The sequence below is a fragment of the Drosophila rhopaloa genome, unplaced genomic scaffold (assembly GCF_018152115.1).
Source record: "Drosophila rhopaloa isolate 14029-0021.01 unplaced genomic scaffold, ASM1815211v1 contig_203, whole genome shotgun sequence".
In the NCBI taxonomy this organism is placed as follows: Eukaryota; Metazoa; Arthropoda; class Insecta; order Diptera; family Drosophilidae; genus Drosophila; species Drosophila rhopaloa.
This window is the reverse complement of record NW_025335088.1, coordinates 274,301-294,811: the sequence shown is the minus strand read 5'-3', so window position 1 is coordinate 294,811 and position 20,511 is coordinate 274,301. Positions and strand designations below refer to the sequence as shown.

General features: G+C 35.7%; 3 protein-coding genes across 10 annotated transcripts in view; 1 reads left to right on the top strand and 2 right to left on the bottom strand.

Annotated features, from left to right (window-relative positions):
• Positions 1-1,223: 1,223 nt before the first annotated feature.
• LOC108038602 (ADP-ribosylation factor 2) lies at positions 1,224-2,176 on the bottom strand. The gene is made up of 4 exons (XM_017115433.2): positions 2,024-2,176; positions 1,650-1,912; positions 1,454-1,579; positions 1,224-1,399 (listed from the first exon to the last, which is right to left on the bottom strand). Exons 1-4 carry the CDS (start codon positions 2,088-2,090, stop codon positions 1,313-1,315), a joined length of 543 nt encoding a protein of 180 aa, XP_016970922.1. The 5' UTR covers positions 2,091-2,176; the 3' UTR covers positions 1,224-1,312.
• An 8,504-nt stretch (positions 2,177-10,680) lies between these two features.
• LOC108038606 (putative dual specificity tyrosine-phosphorylation-regulated kinase 3 homolog) lies at positions 10,681-18,027 on the bottom strand. Of its 3 annotated transcripts, none has more exons than XM_017115436.2 (7): positions 17,753-18,027; positions 17,423-17,581; positions 16,551-16,883; positions 15,626-16,488; positions 11,801-12,395; positions 11,371-11,748; positions 10,681-11,292 (listed from the first exon to the last, which is right to left on the bottom strand). In XM_017115436.2, exons 3-7 carry the CDS (start codon positions 16,789-16,791, stop codon positions 11,000-11,002), a joined length of 2,370 nt encoding a protein of 789 aa, XP_016970925.1. In that variant the 5' UTR covers positions 16,792-16,883; positions 17,423-17,581; positions 17,753-18,027; the 3' UTR covers positions 10,681-10,999. The 3 variants fall into 3 exon arrangements, with proteins under 3 accessions (XP_016970925.1, XP_016970927.1, XP_016970924.1); XM_017115438.2 differs by having other exon boundaries at positions 17,527-17,581; XM_017115435.2 differs by having other exon boundaries at positions 16,551-17,581.
• Positions 18,028-19,017: 990 nt separating this feature from the next.
• LOC108053732 (calcium-dependent secretion activator) overlaps positions 19,018-20,511 on the top strand; it is a 210,273-nt gene continuing 208,779 nt past the window's right edge. For all 6 annotated transcript variants that reach the window (XR_006417674.1, XM_044460648.1, XM_044460652.1 and 3 more), the window contains exon 1: positions 19,018-19,412. The gene's annotated coding sequence lies outside the window, so the exon portion shown is untranslated. The remainder of the gene's footprint in view (positions 19,413-20,511) is intronic.

Sequence of the window (20,511 nt, the reverse complement as noted above, 5' to 3'; positions counted from 1 at the left end):
TTATACCCTTGCAGAGGGTATTATAATTTTGGTCAAAAGTGTGCAACGCAGTGAAGGAGACATCTCCGACCCTATAAAGTATATATATTCTTGATCAGGATCACCTCCTGAGTTGATATAGCCATGTCCGTCTGTCCGTCTGTTTCTACGCGAACTAGTCTCTCAGTTTTAAAGATATCGAATTGAAACTTTGCACACACCCTTCTTTCCTTTGCACGCAGTATATTTGTCGGAACGGCCGGGATCGGACGACTATATCCTAAAGCTGCCATATAACTGATTGATCGGAAATGCCATAACTTTGGTGTTTGTAAAGTTAGGAAGCTGATTTCCTATGGGTTTTATATTTGGCCAATCAATCCGACCTACCAAATTTCATAAGGATCGGCCGACTATTTCCTATAGCTGCCATATAACTGAACGATTGGAAATGCCATAACTTTAGTGTTTTTAATGTTGGGTTTTTTTTGAGAATTAAGAATGCATCATATGAATAATTTTGGAGAATATAATGTACATAATATTCTGCAAGGGTATATCAACTTCGGCTCCGCCCGAAGTTAGCTTTCCTTTCTTGTTTTTAAACTAAGAAAAACTAAAGTTACTGACTTATTTTATGTCACACCTTATTTCGTGCAAGGAACTTCATGTTAAATATATTCTTCAAAGAGGGCCTTTTTAAGATTATTTTTATGAGATATAGACCTCTAGCGGATGGCCTGATCCAAAATTTTTGCCTACAAATTTTCAATGACGTTAAGGTCTGGTAACTGGGCAGATGGATTCACTACGTGAGGGCAGTTCCAGACAAGCCAAGTCTTCATTTGCTGCTGAATGTTTAGGATCGTTATCCTGGTAATACCGAAATCGATCGCGTTTGCCCAGTTTTTCAGCAGTTTGCGGTAGGTAGGTTTTCTTTTCAAATCTGTTGGTACAAACAAAATTAAAAGAAGAATGTTTGTTCCTTGTCCCTAATACGATGCTAGTTCTGTATATACTTTATACTCCTTCACTGCGTTAAAAACGTTTGACTGCAATTGGAAATTTGGAAAATTATATAGGTTTCGCTTTATATTTATTTTGAATGATCTTCAAAAAGGAAAGTGCTTTTCGATTGCTGCAAGCAAGGAAAACATAGCTTTCGGGGTGGTTTTTAGTTGTTATTCATTGTTGTCTTACCTAGGCACAATGGGTATACAAGGGTATTGTTTTCAAAACAAATGTTTATACATGTACAAGTTTATTTATGGTCTAGTTTTCAGCATAGGACAATACGAATTCTTATGTTACAATTTAAAAGAAAATTTTTGAATTATTTTTTAGCCAACTCAGCTGAAAGCCAGTCAAGTCCTTCATATAGTCCGTGACCCTGGGTAGCACAAGTAGCTTGAATAAACCACTAAAAAATATTTAATTAAATACTTGTAAATTAAAAATAAAAAATCATATGTACATGGCGATTCCTTAATTGGTTTAGGCGCAACTTGTCTGTTAGCTCAGCAGCCGTCATTGCGTTTGGTAGATCCTGTTTGTTAGCAAAAACCAACAGTACGGCATCCCTAAGCTCATCCTCCTGAAGCTAGGGCGAAAATGAAAAGTATTGTTAGTGATCCCGCACGTAGATACATTTTCTTCGAAAAAAGGAATACCATGTTTTGAAGTTCTTTTTCAGCTTCATTGATGCGATCACGATCGTTGGAATCCACAACAAAAATCAGACCCTGTGTATTTTGGAAATAGTGACGCCACAAGGGACGAATTTTATCTTGGCCACCAACATCCCAAACGGTAAAACATATATTTTTATACTCCACAGTTTCTACATTGAAGCCGATTGTTGGGATAGTGGTTACTATTTCCCCCAACTTGAGTTTGTACAATATAGTTGTTTTTCCGGCAGCATCCAATCCAACTGTGTATAAAAATATATGTTGGAGAACATATACATGAGTTATAATTTATAAGCAAATATTTACAAGACCATTTTTGTATATAGCCATTAGTAACTTATCGAACAACGTACCCATTAGAATACGCATTTGTTTTTTTCCGAAGAGACGTGTCAGAAGACTAGATATTGTAAGTCCCATTTTTAAAAGTGCTATATTTTGTATAGGCCTTTTTCTTTGACTAAATTGACGTGTAAACTAGTCATTCGGTTAGTAAGGCTGGGTATCGGTAAAATCCAAGAAAATAAAATACTAAAATTCTAATTTAGTTGATATTTAAAGTGCGTCAAGATAGCGTCGTTGAGTTAGCAACAATTTTGAGATGGTGAAAATTAACTATTTTTTTTTAATTTTCTCACCACTTTACAAATTTGATAGAATTGACAAGACGGCAATTTTACAGCCCAATTTCACTTGCGCGACATTCTGCCCACCTCGCAATATTTGATCTAACAAGGAAAGCGTCGGTGACTTAGCAGCGATGGCGAAATGGAGGAATTCGAAACTTGGCTGATTTTATTTTTTGATTTTCTCGCTATTTAGGCACGTAATCGAACTATATACATATGTAAGATTTTAGCATATTGGATTTCTGCAAGTTTTAAAAAAATGCATTTGAAAAATCGACTCCGCACACTTTGGTAAATCTTTCCACTCATATAGCGTGTGCCAAGTTGCACGCTAAATCAGCTTAAAGGACGTTTCTTCAAGGATATAAACTAAAAATTTAATAAAAATTGTATTCACAGTTTTTGAAAAAATTGTTTAACAGTGGAAAAGCGTCTGAGTCAGCCCATACAAAAAAAGGACTACAAAATTGAATTAGAAATAAAGTCCTTCATAAATTGATAACATTTTATACACAGTTTTTGAGAAAATCGCAGGATTCGGCCCTTTTTTTTTATTTTTGGTTTTTCTTGATATTAAATGCTAGTACTCAGATCGTAAAACTAGTTCGCCAGCGGAATAACTTTAATCTTTCCAGGAAGACCGCATTTTTTAGAGTTCATCAGAACTGTCGTACTACGGTCACTGTCAAGGCTTTTTTAAAAACAGTTAAAATTCAAAAACCTATTTGCAGGAAAAAGTCTTAAACTATATACTCAAGTACCTTGGCATGACGAGTCTGCCGGTGCACGAAGCAATTAAAAAAACAATTCAATTAAAATTTAACAGTTATTTTTTTGTTGGCTTTTCCGTTTATCTTAAAAGTGAGAAAGCTTTACTTGGCTTAAGGCACTTCATCAAGTTTTCTTGAAAAAAAGATTTGAGCATATGGGAGGTATGCAAGTAATTCAAAAATGCTTGGGGATAATTGCGTCCACTTAATTTGCATAAGTTTTTTGTAAAAAAGATTAATTTAAAAAAATAAAATATTTTTAACTAAAATTTTGTATTATATTATTATATGAATAACTAAATTTTTTGCAGCAAAGACTCCACCGAAGAAAATATATTTCAAGAACCTGAATAGAAGCCCGATCCCGATATTTTTGCATTTACATTTAAAAGGGTGTTTCTGAAGTAGTAGTTTTAAATTTGCTGACAATGTCAGAGAGAGCGGCCGGCAGTCGATATTACAGAAGCTCCGAGAGAAGACATAATTTTTCGTATCAAGATGGTCGCTTTAAATACGTTTTGAAATTTTAGCTTTGTAAAAACAGAAGTAACATTAAAGTTTATGAGTTCTAACTTGTGAAATTAAAAACTTGTTATTAATTTACCAAGTGTTTGAAAAACGCCTTAGCAGAGTTTTGCTCATCTTTGACGACCGCTTTCGAATTAGTCACAACATTTTGGTGGCCCATGAGGGGATTTTGCACACACACATAATTTCACTTGTTTCGATTGTAGACTTACTTAAATCTTGTTGGTTACTTTGTTTTGCAAAAAAAAAAAAAAACCAACAAATTTGCCCAACATTAAACAACTGAGGAACATAAGAATCGACGAGAACCACGAATTCCGCTGCGTTTTTTTTATTGTTGTTTCCCTCTGGACACTGTTCTCGTGACGTTTGCAGTTACCTTTCCTCAAACTGAGTGGAGTAACAGATTAGAGCGCAATACAAACGATACGAAAGATATTTCAAAGTTGAGTGCGTAAAGGAGCTATTAATATGAGTAAAAATTAAAACCATTTGGCAAATCGACTTCTCAGTTAGGATGACCCAATTGTTTGCAAATTCTAAAAGGGACAGCCAATCTAGGAAGACCAAATCGTATTATGATCTTTGACTCAGCTTTCAAAACAATTTTATACAAATCATTAAACACTTATTTTGCTGCAGTGTCCACGCACACATCTATATTTTGCGGAGGCTATTGAAGAAAAATTTGAGCAAGAGCTTAGTATCCAAATTTACAGTTTCTGCACACGAATTAAGGGTTCAGACAATTAATAAAACTCATACGCCATGCCAGTTGCCACTATTCAGCTGCCCAAATTCTCCGTTCCACGCTTTTCAGGAAGTTTTGCAGAATGGCCATCCTTCTACGACGGAAATACATCTCTGTCGGCTGTTCAGAAATTGCATTTCTTCAACCATATGGCATTGACGGAATCGAACTATGCAGTTGAATGGAACCTTGTGATAAAGCGCTACAACAATCCCCGTTTGCAGTTTATGCACAATATAAATACACTGTACAAAATCGAGCGACTGCCCAAAAAGATTGCAGTGGATCTCTGGATATTTGTTAGACTTAGCCAATGTATGCATTAGCGAGTTTCGGTTTCCGGTTACACCTTGCCATTGATTCATATAATCATTGGTTAGTGCATAACCTACTCACAAAATTGCCGACCATCACAACACATGCTTAGAAACATACCCTGGGCAATACTGTTGAAATCCCCACTTTCACAATGCAATCAACCTGACTGAAAGCAGGAAACAGCCTGCTATCACTCGAGCTTTACACATACAACCGACCAACCAACTCGGACTCAAACGCCATCATATTCAAGCAGAAATCACAGGAATTGGTACTTCCCCAGACAACCTGTGCAGGCACAGCACCGACTTCTCCATGGCATTCTGCTTAGGATCTCAATTCTCATCCTACGTGTCTTCAGCCTTCATCCTTCTTCCTCTTACAGGTCACCTACCCAAACAAAATGTTCCACAGCTTATGCTCTTTGACATCCGGAAGAGCACAATTGCAGAACCAATCGCCCAAAATACTTTGTTAGGTTGGATAGTTTTCGGACCAGTCGAAGCATCTCAAACTCCTTCGATTTCAATTCGTTCTAATCTCACGAACTTGAACCAAATCGTTCAGCTTTTTTCGATTCGGACCAGATTACCACGGAAAGACAGCTTACTGCAGAAGAAAAATGGTGTGAAGATCAGTTTCAACAAACTCAGTCAGCCGAACGGAAAATATCTAGTTCTCATGCCATTGTAACAAACTGATTTTGTTTGTCTGCTCACTACGAACGTCGTGGGGCTAGCTCAGCAGATGTGTGTGTTCGTCTTACCGCCCACCTGTGTAGTGAGAACGGACAGAATGCCGAACGAGCCCTCGGCCCGGGACTAATAGTGACATTAGTGCCTTGACGCCTTCTGCATTGAATGGTGGGTGTTCCGCCGTCGCTCTCCTTCCACCGTTGTCGCTCCGGGATGCGCTGATGTTGGTTGCCTCGTTGCTCGCAGCTTCGGGATGCATCTGTTGTCTAAGGGTTCGGGGCTTAGGGATGCGTTACCGTTCTCACACTGGGTTTTGTTAATATAAACAAGCCCAAAAAGATGAGATTGGTGTTTGATGCAGCGGCTACGATCAACGGTATTTCCCTAAATACCCTTCATTGACGACGATTCTCTTCAAATTCAGACAAGAAATTTTCTTGCAAGTGAAAGTTCGTAAAGAAGATCAGGATTCTTTGAGATTTCTTTGGAGACATGGTAATCACATTGCTCAGGTTGATACATACAAGATGGCAGTCATTATATTTGGAGCAGCATGTTCGCCTTCATGTGCTCAATATATAAAAAATATAAACGCAAAAAACGCCGATATGTATATTCAGGGATGCAGTAATTGATTCTATCCAAACAAGGCATTACGTAGATACATAACTTTCTAGCTAGTTTTGAGTCTGAAGAAGACGCCCTTGAAATCAGCCAGGAAGTCAAGAGGGTCCATAAGGTGGGAAAGTTTGAGTACAGAGGATTTGTTTCTAACTAAAAACGAAGTCAGCAGTTGATAAAAACGATTTGTTAACACCGACTGTCCAACTGAACAGCGAATCAACAAACAAGATCTTGGGAACGTGTTGGGAACGAATTTATTCCACACAATTTGTTTTGCAAATTTAGGGTTTGGGTACTTGAATTGGAAAAATCAAAAAAAATTCAATTGAAAATAGAATTTTTGTCAGCTAAGGATAGTAAAGAGCACATTTTCGTGGATGCAAACGAACAGGCCTTCGCATATCTTATGGCGGAGATATAAAATTAGTTTTTATTGCTGGTAAATCCAGATGGGCGCCGTTGAAATATATTGCAATATGGCAAGAATCGTAAAGCTAAACCAATCACTCCTTTGCGTGAACAACATCATCTGACGACTATATTATCGAAGCTGGAGTCCAGCAAAGAAGCGCTCTTGAGCCTACTCTGTTCGTCATATATACATCGGATATTCCTACGAACGAGCAGCTTAAGTCGCTCGCACATAACGATTACTCTCAATAGGCAAACATGCCCTTAACTATCATTATATAGTACGTCGATTCCCCAAGTCAACGAAGTAACGAATCTCGGTGACCTCGACAGACGACAAACCTGTAGAAGACACATGAAATGCTAGAAACTACATCTAAAACTAAAAGCCAGCAGCTTTCACTGGATTTTCAACGCTCGATCGCCCCTGCGACTGGACTACAGGGTCCTGCTCTACAACTCCACTCTCAATCCTATCTGAGGGAACGCGAGCAGCAGCAACATTGACATCATTCAACGCGCACAATCGAAAATCCTGGGGACTATCACTGGGGCACCATGGTGTATTCCCAACCAAAACATCCATAATCATATCACTGTTAGTTAGATTACTATAAGATTTTATACACTTATTGTTAGTATCCGAAAGAATATTTATTATATAAAAAGCAAAGCATATACAAACAAAACAATTTTTATACCCGTTACTCGTAGAGTAAAAGGGTATATTGTATTCGTGCAAAAGTATGTAACAGCTAGAAGGAAGCGTTTCCGACCCTGTAAAGTATATATATTCTTGATCAGGGTCACTAGCCGAGTCGATCTAGCCATGTCCGTCTGTCTGTCTGTCCGTATGAACGCTGAGATCTCGGAAACTATAAAAGCTAGAATATTGGCATTTTGCATGCAGATTCTAGAAGTTCCTACGCAGCGCAAGTTTGTTTCAAAAAGGTTCCACGCCCCCTTTAACGCCCACAATCGCTTATATACGATTTTAAAAATTTAAATATTTCGGAAAAGTAAAAATGCAGTTTTATTGTGTTTATCAATACCTATCGAAATGTTGAAGAAATTTTTCAAATCGGACCATTCGTTAAAAAGTTATGCGTGATCAAAGTTTCTATCTCCATCTCCCTCGCACTCCCTCTACCTGAGTAACGGGTATCTGATAGTCGGGGCACCCGACTATAGCGTTCTCTCTTGTTAAAAAATAAAAACAGTAAGATTATACTTTCTTAAATTTTGTTTCCGATTTTTCCTAGGGAGCTATATGATATTGTCACCCTATCCGGCTCGTTCCGACTTATATACTACCTGCAATAGAATCCAACTTTTGGTAAAGTTTCATCCAGATAGCTTTAAAACTGAGGGACTAGTTTGCGTAGAAAAACTCTCTGTGAACCCAAATCATCTCGCAAGAAGTTTGACTCGGTTTTCCTACAACGCAACGACCTTCTACGCAGCTGAAATTCTCAGGGCACCATAACTCAGTACCAGTCATATGACTGTAAGTTAAATTATTATACCCTTGCAGAGGGTATTATAATTTTGGTCAGAAGTTTGTAACGCAGTGAATGAGACATTTCCAACCCTATAAAGTATATATATTCTTGATCAGGATCAGTAGGGGAGTCGATATTGCCATATCCGTCCCTCGGTCCGTCTGTTTCAATACCGTTTGCGAGCTCAGTTTAAAAGCTAGCGATCTGAAACTTTCACAATTATCCTAAAACATGTGTACGCAGATCAAGTTTAAAAACCGCACCGATCGGATGTCTATATCCTATAGCTCCCATAGGAACAATCGGATATAACTTGCAGGAATGGAAGATATTTCGCGCATATATATCCTATAGCTCCCATAGGAACAATAGGGTGAAATCGGTTAAAATTTAATGACTTTTTGGATATTTCGCAAAATATGACAAAAAAACTGTTAACGACAATCATCACAAACAGAGTTTATACAAGAAAGGAGTTTAAAGACTAAAACGGAGAAAAGTTCGACACCTGTTGGTATCGGTTTTTTCAGAGTTACTCATTAGTTTGATAGACGTCGATGAGTGAATAAAACATTATATTACCAAATATACGGGTGCAAAAAACGAAAATTTCTTAAAGCCTAGTATCCAGATCGACAAACGATTACGCTAGCGTAAAAACTTTAATCTTTCCAGTGTGACCAAAAGTTTGAGAGTTCATCAGATTTAAGCGTGCTACGGTCGTACTGTCAATCAGCTGGGTTTGTTGACAAGCAGTTAAAATTCAAATATCGTATTTGCGGGAAAGAGCCTTTAAAAGATATTATCAAATACCTTTGCAAGACACGTCTGCCGGTGTACAAAGAAATTAAAAAACAATACAATTTAAATTTAACAGTTGTTTTTTTTAATTTACTTATAATTATTTGCTAATTTAAAGTTCATAGCTGCACTTTTATTGTGTTTTTTCGTACATTCTGGACCTAAAAAACATTTTGCTCTGACAAGAGGCACCACAGATAGTATTAATGTTATTTTGTCCTCACATGTAAACACCTGCAATCGACTTTTGTGAGTTTTTTGAGTTTTTCCCTCCATTTCTTATAATGTTCAGTGAGAAGCGCACGCCAAAAGATTAATTTTTTTAATCTTTTCGCTAGGGTTCACCCAAAACTCATTTCCGCAGACTGGCAACGCTATGGAAATTTCTAGTATTTTTTTCGTTCGTCAGGAGACCGACGTGAAAAAAAGGCCCGACGAAAAGTCGACGCCAGCTTTTTGCCTCTCGTTCTCTCTCATGACTGACGTACGGTTTTCGTCGATCAGGATACTAGGCTTTAAGCAAGAAAGGAAAGCTAACTTCGGGCGGAGCCGAAGTTGATATACCCTTGCAGAATACTCTGTAAATTATATTCTCCAAAATTATTCATATGATGCATTCTTAATACTCATAAAAATCCCAACATCCTAACTTTAACAAGAGAGAACGCTATAGTCGGGTGCCCCGACTATCAGATACCCGTTACTCAAGTAAAGGGAGTGCGAGGGAGATGGAGATAGAAACTTTGATCACGCATAACTTTTTAACGAATGGTCCGATTTGAAAAATTTCTTCTACATTTCGATAGGTATCGATAAACACAATAAAACTGCATTTTTACTTTTCCGAAATATTTAAATTTTTAAAATCGTATGTAAGCGATTGTGGGCGTTAAAGGGGGCGTGGCACCTTTTTGAAACAAACTTGCGCTGCGTAGGAACTCCTAGAATCTGCATGCAAAATGCCAATCTTCTAGCTTTTATAGTTTCCGAGATCTCAGCGTTCATACGGACAGACAGACAGACAGACGGACATGGCTATATCGACTCGGCTAGTGACCCTGATCAAGAATATATATACTTTATAGGGTCGGAAACGCTTCCTTCTAGCTGTTACATACTTTTGCACGAATACAATATACCCTTTTACTCTACGAGTAACGGGTATAAAAATATAGTCGGCCGATCCTTATAATTTATTATTTCGATAAGTCCGATAATTTGGTAGGTCGGATTGATTGGCCAAATATAAAACCCATAGGAAATCCCAGCTTCCTAACTTAATAAACACCAAAGTTATGGCATTTTCGATCAATCAGTTATATGGCAGTTATAGGAAATAGTCGGCCGATTCTTATGAAATTTGGTAGGTCGGATTGATTGGCCAAATATAAAACCTATAGGAAATCCCAGCTTCCTAACTTTACAAACACCAAAGTTATGGCATTTCCGATCAATCAGTTATATGGCAGCTACAGGATATAGTCGTTCCGACATATATATTGCGTGCAAAGGAAAGAAGGGTGTGTGCAAAGTTTCAATTCGATATCTTTAAAACTGAGAGACTAGATTGCGTAGAAACAGACAGACGGACATCGCTATATCAACTCAGGAGGTGATCCTGATCAAGAATATATATACTTTATAGGGTCGGAGATGTCTCCTTCACTGCGTTGCACACTTTGACCAAAATTATAATACGCTCTGCAAAGGTATAAAAATTGCGTAAATTTAACCCAACAGTTCCTATGACAGCTATAAGGTATTGACGTTCGATCAGGTGCGTTTTCCAACTTAATATGCATAAAAATGCAAAATATTGAATATTTCAAGTATATAGCGATATTATAACAATAATATATTAACTCGCCTAGTCATGCTGATGAAAATATATATACTTTAGAGGAAAATGTGTCCTGGACTAAGGTACAAACATCTGACTAAAACTATAATACTTTTTGCAAGGGTATAAAAAATGGAGAAGTATCTTGTATCAGGGCTTTTATTTATATGAAATAAAGAATGTTCGCAACATTAAACAAAATTTCCTAACATTTTAGTAAGCTTTACTCAATTAACGGGTATACGCTTTTTGTAATTAAAATGCATAATTTTTAATTTTAATTTGTGAGATCTCTTCTGTTCATGTGCGATTTCATGCCAGTACTAGAGCAATGCAAATCAGTGCCAAGACGTATTTCGTTTATCACTTGTATGGCAGTGCGTTGTCAATTAATCAGATAACAACATGAAGTACTGCTTCTAATCTTTTACATGGGGTATTGCATATTGTCAAAAATTGGCTATATATCATTTGACTGTACTTTTAACTTGTTTGAAAGAAGCGACAAATTTGAGTTCCCAATAATGTCGTTTGATTTTTCCATTGCGTACGTGCTAGTTAGATTAACCAAGGTTTCTTGTGCAATCTCTATGGCCGTTGAACCTGAATCAAACGCATAGCTAGTGTCTGTTGTTGGTACATTTGGAGTGGTTGAGGCCGCATACTCTCCCAAAACATCGAAGTTTGTGACTTGTTCCAACTGCGTCAATGAGTTAGCCGAGCTGTTTAACGAGCCGGAGAATTTGAATAGTCCTGAAATAATATTTTATGTATAGCAATGGTTAATAAAGGTTGCAATATATTAATATTTAAATAACAGTCTAAACCTACGGTTATTTTCGTTATTATTCATATGCGGTAAATATGAAAGTGATGACGGATAATATTTTGAGGCTCCAACGTCCACTTCGCTAAGACTACTTATTCCGCCGGAGTCAGCAGAATGCGTTGTCGGTAATCGTGGCGATGTAACTGTGGTTTTGCTGAAGCTTTCTACTAAAAGCTCAGTATTCATCAAAGGTGCTTTTGTTCCGCTTAATGTTCCGTCCGCAATATTGTGGCATTTAGTAAGTTTAAAGTCCATTTCCTTAACACCTCCATGTTTAAGACGTAGACTGGAATGGCTGTTATCCCGCTGTATTGTTAAAGAGATAGATGTAGCAGATGTTGATGACGACGTTACTTCTGTCGCCAAGCTCTTATTTTGACCTAAAATCAAACAAACATTAAAACAAATATTAAAACTGTATGTCTACTTTACCTATTACTGGTGATTGGTTCCCACTAACACCACTCACCCCACCACAGCCACTTGAGCTACTTGGCGGCCTAGGTAAGCGCCGTCGTAGCCATGGATGCTTTAAAGCATCGGATGGTGTTAATCGTTTATCTGCATCCCATTCCAAGCATCCACGTATGAAATTCAGAAAGAGAGGATCTTTGCATCCATCTAGCGCTTTGGAAAGACTCTTCGAGCATGGTGGCCCACGTGGTTTACCTCGACGTGATTGTCCACCAATTAGGACCACCATTCCATCAGTCATAGTTCGAACAGTGCAATACCGTGGATATCCCTTTGGGCTGAAAAACGATTTTGACCTCTTCGAGCTGGCTAATATATTTTTATTTGGCATGCCCAGGACTTCAATAATGCAAGCCAACTGGTCGCTTTCATTTTCGCCAGGGAACAATGCGTGTCCAGATAGCAACTCTGCTAAAATACAACCCAAAGACCACATGTCGATGGCTCTTCCATATTTCGCCCCCAAAATTACCTCAGGAGCGCGATAAAAGCGCGACTGTATATATGTGTATATTCGCTGATTCTCAAAGCAAGACGACCCGAAGTCAATAACCTTTAATATTTAAAAACAGATAGAAACACAATTTATACTTTTTAATATTAATGTGATTGATTTGTTTAATAATATAAAATTTTTGTTAATTATATAATGAAGAAGCTGAATCTTCGTAGTTGCTAGCAAACTTTTTTGGCAGACAACTATTTTTATACCCCTGCAGAGGGTATTATAATTTCAGTCAAAAGTTTTTAACGCAGTGAAGGAGAAATTTCCGACCCTATAAAGTATATATATTCTTGATCAGCATCACCAGGAGAGTCGATCTAGCCATGTCCGTCTGTCCGTCCGTCTGTCCGTTTCTACGCAAACTAGTCCCTCAGTTTTAAAGCTATTTGCTTGAAACTTTCCCAAAAGTTGTCTTTCTATTGCAGGTAGTATATAAGTCGGAACGAGCCGGATCCGGCGACTATATCCTATAGCTGCCATATAACTGAACGATTGGAACTGCCATAACTTTGGTGTTTTTAAAGTTAGGAAGTTGGGATTTTTTATGAGTATTAAGAATGCATCATATGAATAATTTTGGAGAATATAATGTACAATATTCTGCAAGGGTATATCAACTTCGGCTCCGCCCGAAGTTAGCTTTCCTTTCTTGTTTATATAAGAAATCTCTTAATCAAGAATCTCGAATAGCGTTCTTTCTTTATTGAAATATGTTATTGTATAAATTGTAATTTACCATATGGATGCAAATACGATTTTCTCACAAAAGCAGAGAAAATGTATTATGGCTTTTTTATTCACCTTTTAAATTAACCGGGTTGATACCCTCCTCTGCTTTGCTATAAGATTTACTAAAGCCAGTTTTTTCTCCAAGGTGTAATTTAATAATTTAATGCAATTCAATGTTTTTCGAGTTTTTAAGTGAATATTATTGAAAATCAATTTTTATACCCTTGCAGAGGGTATTATAATTTTGGTCAGAAGTTTGTAACGCAGTGAAGGAGACGTTTCCGACCCCATAAAGTATATATATTCTTGATCAGGATCAATAGGGGAGTCGATATAGCCATGTCCGTCTGTCCGTCTGTCCGTCTGTTTCAATACCGTTTGCGAGCTCAGTTTAAAAGCTAGCGATCTGAAACTTTCACAATCGTCCTAAAACATGTGTACGCAGATCAAGTTTGAAAATCGCCCCGATCGGACGTCTATATCCTATAGCTCCCATAGGAACAATTGGATATATCTTGCAAGAATTTATGATATTTCGCGCAGTGTAAAAGCTATTGACATTAATCTTTACAAATCGTATTTTTTTATGCATACCTTGATCAGGGTAAAAGCGCGTGGCGATCGGACGTCTATATCCTATAGCTCCCATAGGAACAATAGGGTAAAATCGGTTAAAATTTAATGATTTTTAGGATATTTCGCGCAGTGTAAAATCTATTGACATAAATCTTTCCAAATCTTATTTTTTTATGCGTACCTTGATCAGGGTAAAAGCGCGTGACGATCGGACGTCTATATCCTATAGCTCCCATAGGAACAAATTTGATGTTTTTCAGAATATTTCGCGATGTGTAAAAGCTATTGCTGTACATTTTTTCAAATCGTATTTTTTTATGCATTCCTTCATCAAGGTAAAAGCGCGTGCTGATCGGACGTCTATATCCTATAGCTCCCATAGGAACAATACGGTGAAATCTGTCAAAATTTCATGTTTTTTAGAATATTTCGCGCAGTGTATAAGCTATTGACATACGTCTATATCCTATAGCTCCCATAAGAACAATAGGGTGAAATCGGTCCAAATTTGATGATTATCAGAATATTTCGCGCAGTGTGTAAGCTACTAACATAAAATTTTCCAATTCTTATTTATTTACGCATATCTTGATTAGGGTAAAAGCGCTTGCCGCTCGGAAGTCTATATCTTAAAGGAGATAGTAAAAATTGTTAAAGGCTGCGAAAGTATCCCTTTTGTATATGACATTTTTGCAGTATAAAAGCAATTGACTTGAAACGATGCAAATCTAGTTTACTTATGTATACCTTATTCCTTTCGCTACTTTTTCACTTTTAGCAATTTCGTCAAAGTCTGCAAGGGTATTAAAACTTCGGCTTGCCGAAGTTAGCTTCCGTCCTCGTTTTATTACAATTTATTTGTCATTTTTGAAAATTTGTTATATAACGCTGTTACCAAGTCACGAAAATTACTTTATGTTGACCAAAAGTACGCCGAAAAAACATAAATCGATTTATTCTCTGTTTAAATGTATTTTGTTCTATGCGGTTCAGGCGATAAGACGGACCTTAAATGTACAGAAAAGGTACAACTTAAGGGAAAAGAGCAATTATTTATTTATTTATTATATGATGAAAACGAAAACAAAAGTTTTTTAAATTAATCAATAGTTATTTTAGAAAGTAATGTTAACAAGAAAGGAAAGCTAACTTCGGGCGGAGCCGAAGTTGATATACCCTTGCAGAATATTCTGTAAATTATATTCTCCAAAACTATTCAGATGATGCGTTCTTAATACTCATAAAAAATCTTAACTTCCTAACTTTACAAACACCAAAGTTATGGCAGTTCCGATCAATCCTTTATATGGCGGCTATAGGATATAGGCGGCCGATCCTTATGAAAATTGGTTGGTCGGATTGATTGCCCAAAAACAAAACCCATAGAAAATCCCAACTTCCAAACTTTAAAAAAAGCAAATTTATGGCATTTCCGATCGTTCAGTTATATGGAAGCTATATGATATAGACGGCCGATCCGGCTAGTTTCGACTTATATACTACCTGCAATAGAAAGACAACTTTTGGGAAAGTAAACGGACGGACATGGCTAGATCGACTCTCCTGGTGATGCTGATCAAGAATATATATACTTTATAGGGTCGGAAATGTCTCCTTCACTGCGTTTTAAACTTTTGACTGAAATTATAATACCCTTTGCAAGGGTATAAAAATACCACGGTAAACATTTCAAATGATGTAAGGTGAAAATCGCACACATAACGTGATCGTAGTAAGACAAAAGGGAAAGCAATGTTTTTCTAAAAACCGTGATTTTCGGCTTGCACACAATAATAATACAACTAATTCTTTTTCAAATAACTTGCCCTTACCATTTTTCTAAAAGAAAGAAAGTCTTTAAAGAATAGGTAGTTTCATATGTATTTTCCACATTTAACCTTTATATTATTAAATGTTCTAATTTGTCCCGCTAAAGAGGGAAATATTTGAATAGGTCTGCAAACTAAACTTACCTTTATGCCAGACCGACCCTGTTGTTTTAATAGTACATTTTCTGGTTTCATATCACAATGAATAATGTCATTTTTATAAAGAGCATCCAAACATTGAAGCAGTGAGTGAGCAAACTTTCGTACCAACTGCAAACTGAAACCCTTGAATCCATTTTTCTTAATTAATTCGTAAAGATTAATGCTGAGGAGCTCAAATGTAATGCAAGTATGATTTCGAAATGTAAAGTAGTCGAACATATGTATTATGTTCATAGTATTGTATTTATCGTGGCGACGCAAATGATGAAGAATGCGAATTTCCTCTTGTGCCTGACGGTGAAACCGCTTTTCGTTCCGCACTATTTTTAAGGCAACATGCTCATGAGTCTTATGATCGTACGCTTTAATCACCTGTCCAAAGCTACCTTTTCCGATTATCTTAAGCATTTCATATCGATATGCCACGTGATCATGAGGTACATGAATATAAGCACCTTGCTCATTATCATAGTCAGAATTATTTGGGCCATAGACTCCTGGGCGCTTCTTAGCATTGGCACCAATAAAATAAATCTGCGGATAAGTGAGTATTTCTGTACGCTCATATGGAGTCAACTTATGCATGTATAAAATCATTACTTGTTGTGGTGAAACGACGAGTACCTTTGGTTTCTCCTGCAACTCACTTTTTTGTTGACCCGACATTATAATTTGCTCATGAAATGAGAATGTGTCGCTTTCCATTACTGGAGATTCTTTCAACAAAACGAGGGATTCACATTCGGGTACCGATTGTGATTTAGAATTCCCGGATATATTACCTAAATGTAACCGGGGAACATCCGTTTTTTTAGAAACTGACGTTACATTAGGCAAAGATATTGCTAAAATAAATAACATGTAATAAGATAATTGTAATTCATCTTTAGGGCTAATTAGTAGTTACCTTGAATGGGTCCCAAAATTTCACACGCATCGGAAGTGGGCAAATTGTTGACATCTCCAGTATAATTGGCATACTTATTTGAGGGCTGCTGTGGAAAATCGTCTTTACGATCATGAACCGTTGCTGATGATCCATAACTACTGCTGAAATACTGCAATCCACTGCCCCGACACGGGTGATGAGTTGAAATATGAGAATTAGTTTGAGTGATACCAGCTTGGGTAGAATTTTGGTTAATCATCTGAATTGCTTGCTGAGGTAGTGATTTTGGAGATAAAGGTGATTTTGCGATTTGTCTGTTTTCCAGAAAAGTTGTGTTCAAATTACTTTCACCTGTGAATGTGCAATCTTTGCTTAATCCGTGTGTTTCTGATAATTTTATATGATTATTTTTTTGCTGAGAACCAACCATAGTGGCACGACTATGCTTGTTTTTATAATTGATTCTTATAATTCAGTATATTTAATTTGGCTGCTTCAGACTAATTATACATATGTATTTTTAGGTCCTTGCATAAACTACCTTAAAGGTAATCTCTATACTTTGCCATTTTTCTTTATTTGATGTTGACATTACTCTTAGTGGAATCTTTTGATTTAATTTTGATTATTAGTCTTTAAATCTGGCCCAGAATTTTTATACAGGCACTTATGTATAATTAAGGAACCATTTGGACATTCAATATCGAATACAAACTTAATCAAAAATATTATGTTATTTAACAGTGATATTCGATTAATTTTAATAATTAATATTTTATCTTCACCAAACTATCGGCTTTACAGAGCAATGACAGAACTGAACCATCAATATAATTATTTTTTCTAAAGGCAAAGGCTTTTTTCCATAGTTTTAAATGCAAAGACGCTACCTCTCACATGTGGTCGTATTATGCTTTTCTTAATCTGTCTTATAAAAAGTGCAGTTCCTCAAAAAAAAAATTTCTGCATTCGTTGTTTTGATGAAAATGAATACCAGAATAAGTGGCCGGCGTCCATACATGTATTGTTGTTGTAACTTTTAATTTATGCTAAAATAAACAAGCATTTAATTAGTAGTTAAACATTTAAAAATATGGTATTTTGTATTTTTGAGTTAACAAAACAATTACTAAATTAAATTAGTTTCTTATTTGCAAAAATGAACATATATTATGTGTATATGGCATAAAGTTGCCATATGCTTATAATATTAATATTACCTCAACGCAGCCACATTTGGAATATTGTCAACTGTATTTTCACATATGAATGTACATATATACATCCACCAATTATAACCGCTAGGGACAAACTTTAAAAAGTTATGACCAAAAAATAGATAAGCATTGAGTATTGAACAACTGTAACACAATGGATTGTTTGCTTTTGTGATACAATTTAATCAATTTTAAACAATGTACATTGTACTATTACATTCGAATACACAATTTTTCAGAGCGAACAAAGAGAACAATAGTGTGACCGGATCTTAAATGTTATAATATACTACCCGGCTCACAAAATTTCTTTAAGATTTTCCATGTATATTTACAAGTGATTTACCATCTTTAAGCCTAGTATCCAGATCGACGAAAACTGTACGCCAGTCATGAGAGAGAGCGAGAGGCAAACAGCTGGCGTTCACTTTTCGTCGGGCCTTTTTTTCACGTCGGTCTCCTGATCGACGAAAAAATACCAGAAAATTCCATAGCGTTGCCAGTCTGCGGAAACGTGAACCCTAGCGAAAAGATTAAAAAATTTAATCTTTTGGCGTGCGCTTCTCACATTATAAGAAATGGAGGGAAAAACTCAAAAAACTCACAAAAGTCGATTGCAGGTGTTTACATGTGAGGACAAAATAACATTAATACTATCTGTGGTGCCTCTTGTCAGAGCAAAATGTTTTTTAGGTCCAGAATGTACGAAAAAACACAATAAAAGTGCAGCTATGAACTTTAAATTAGCAAATAATTATCAGTAAATAAAAAAAAACAACTGTTAAATTTAAATTGTATTGTTTTTTAATTTCTTTGTACAGCGGTAGACTTGTTTTGCCAAGGTAGTTGATAATATCATAATGTTTGGATTAAAAAATTTAATCTTTTGGCGTGCGCTTCTCACTGAAAGTGGAAATGGAGGGAAAAACTCAAAAAACTCACAAAAGTCGATTGCAGGTGTTTACTTGTGAGGACAAAATAACATTAATACCCAGACAGTACGACCGTAGCACGCTTAAATCTGATGAACTCTCAAAATGTTGGTCACACTCGAAAGATCAAAGTTTTTACGCTAGCGTAATCGTTTGTCGATCTGGATACTAGGCTATAGCATTTATCAAAATGAAAGAAGGGAAAAGAATTTTTAAAATAAGTTTAATAGGGTTAAACCTAGTTGAAAATGATTTGATTTTCTCACTTGTTCCAAAATAAATGATAAATCGCTAATAGTAGCTTGTGCAATCGAAAATCGATAATTAATCATAAGGGGTAGTAAAATTGCCGTTGATCTATTCTATTTATTCACAGTCGTTCGTTTACTGATTTATATACTTTGATAATAATTAAATATTTAAATAAACAAAAGATACATTATACCGTTTAATAATAAAATACTATAACGAAGTGGCTGATGATTATACCATTATGTTCTATTGTCATTAGCAGTGCATGACTGCCACCCTATTCGCTCGGTTTAGTAATCGTGTAAATACACATACATAAGTCAGTAAAGTGTACACTTTGTGGATAACGGTTTACTGAATACCAAATATATGTGAAGACGATTTGTTGACAAGACTGAAACAGTATAAATAAAATTTAAAGGTACATAAATTAAAAAATCAACCTCCAAGAAAATTGGCCGATTTTTCCACCCTTACAGGTAGGATAGAAACTAAAATAATTTTTTACTTGTGTATAGGGTTGTTGTGTCTAAAAATAAAATACTCAAATAAAGAATTTTAACTTAATAAAGTACTAACATAATATTATTTGAGTTATATTTGAGTAAAATTAGAGAATAGAAGATTTAAGGGTGGTTATGCCAGCTTCATAAAACATTGTTACCTTCTTTAGTTTGAGATATATTTTATTTACTAACTAGCTTTTATAAATTATTTCCTTAAAGCTAAATTTCATAAATTACTTGTAAAAACGAGAGGACTTAACTTTCTAAAAAGAGTACACAAATACGCGCTAAAATAAAAATGGCTTTTTAATTTTATTTTAAATATCAGGATAAACATTATTAAAAAGTGTTTCAAAAACAATTTAGATTTCTAAAAGTTATTCTTTTTTTTATCTAATAGCGATCGAGAAACCAAAATCTTTAAAGTATGATTGAATCAACATTAAAACTTCATGATTTTAATTATTACATTTTATAATACTTGCTTTGTTTTGTTATGTTATGCTATAACGACAAAGATATTTATCTATATAACTGAAGAAAAAGTATTATTTTGATTTTGGCTTGCTGCAAGCGAAAATTAATAGCAAATAATGGCGAACATTAAAAGCAATATAATAGAAAAATCATCATAATCACAAAAATCTCTTTCAAAACAATTTATACTTAAAATCACATTTCAGTGGCATAGAAAACAGTTAAATTTTTACTTAACGATTTAAAATAATCACAAAAACATTCTTTAAAAAATTTCTTATCAAAACAAAAACAAAATAACATAACTAGGGTATTCATTAAGGGTCTAAATCACAAAAATGTAACTTTGAGAAACCAGAGTTTTTAAACCAGTCTAATTTTGTATACCCTTTAAAATAATACCCCCTTCCTAACTTCAGTCTAAAGTTTGCAACGCAGTAAGGGAGACTTCTCCGACACTTCATTAAATACATTAGTATATATGTTCTTGATCACCATCACTAGGAAGGTTGATCAAGCCATATCCGTCTAAGCTTTAGCCCGCCTGTTCCTTCTTCTGTATTTCCATTTGGCTGAAACTTTCCAATGAAGCTAT

Bases quoted from the DNA above. Each gene is read 5' to 3' on its own strand.
- LOC108038602 (XM_017115433.2), bottom strand. From the start codon at position 2,090: ATGGGACTTACAATATCTAGTCTTCTGACACGTCTCTTCGGAAAAAAA. The intron at 1,913-2,023 runs GTACGTTGTTCG...TTTTATACACAG, and splicing joins ACAAATGCGTATTCTAATGG to TTGGATTGGATGCTGCCGGA. The intron at 1,580-1,649 runs GTATTCCTTTTT...TTTTCGCCCTAG, and splicing joins AAAAAGAACTTCAAAACATG to CTTCAGGAGGATGAGCTTAG.
- LOC108038606 (XM_017115435.2), bottom strand. From the start codon at position 16,962: ATGGTTGGTTCTCAGCAAAAAAATAATCATATAAAATTATCAGAAACA. The intron at 12,396-15,625 runs GTAAGTTTAGTT...TAAATATTAAAG, and splicing joins AGGGTCGGTCTGGCATAAAG to GTTATTGACTTCGGGTCGTC. The intron at 11,293-11,370 runs GTAGGTTTAGAC...ATATTATTTCAG, and splicing joins GAATAATAACGAAAATAACC to GACTATTCAAATTCTCCGGC.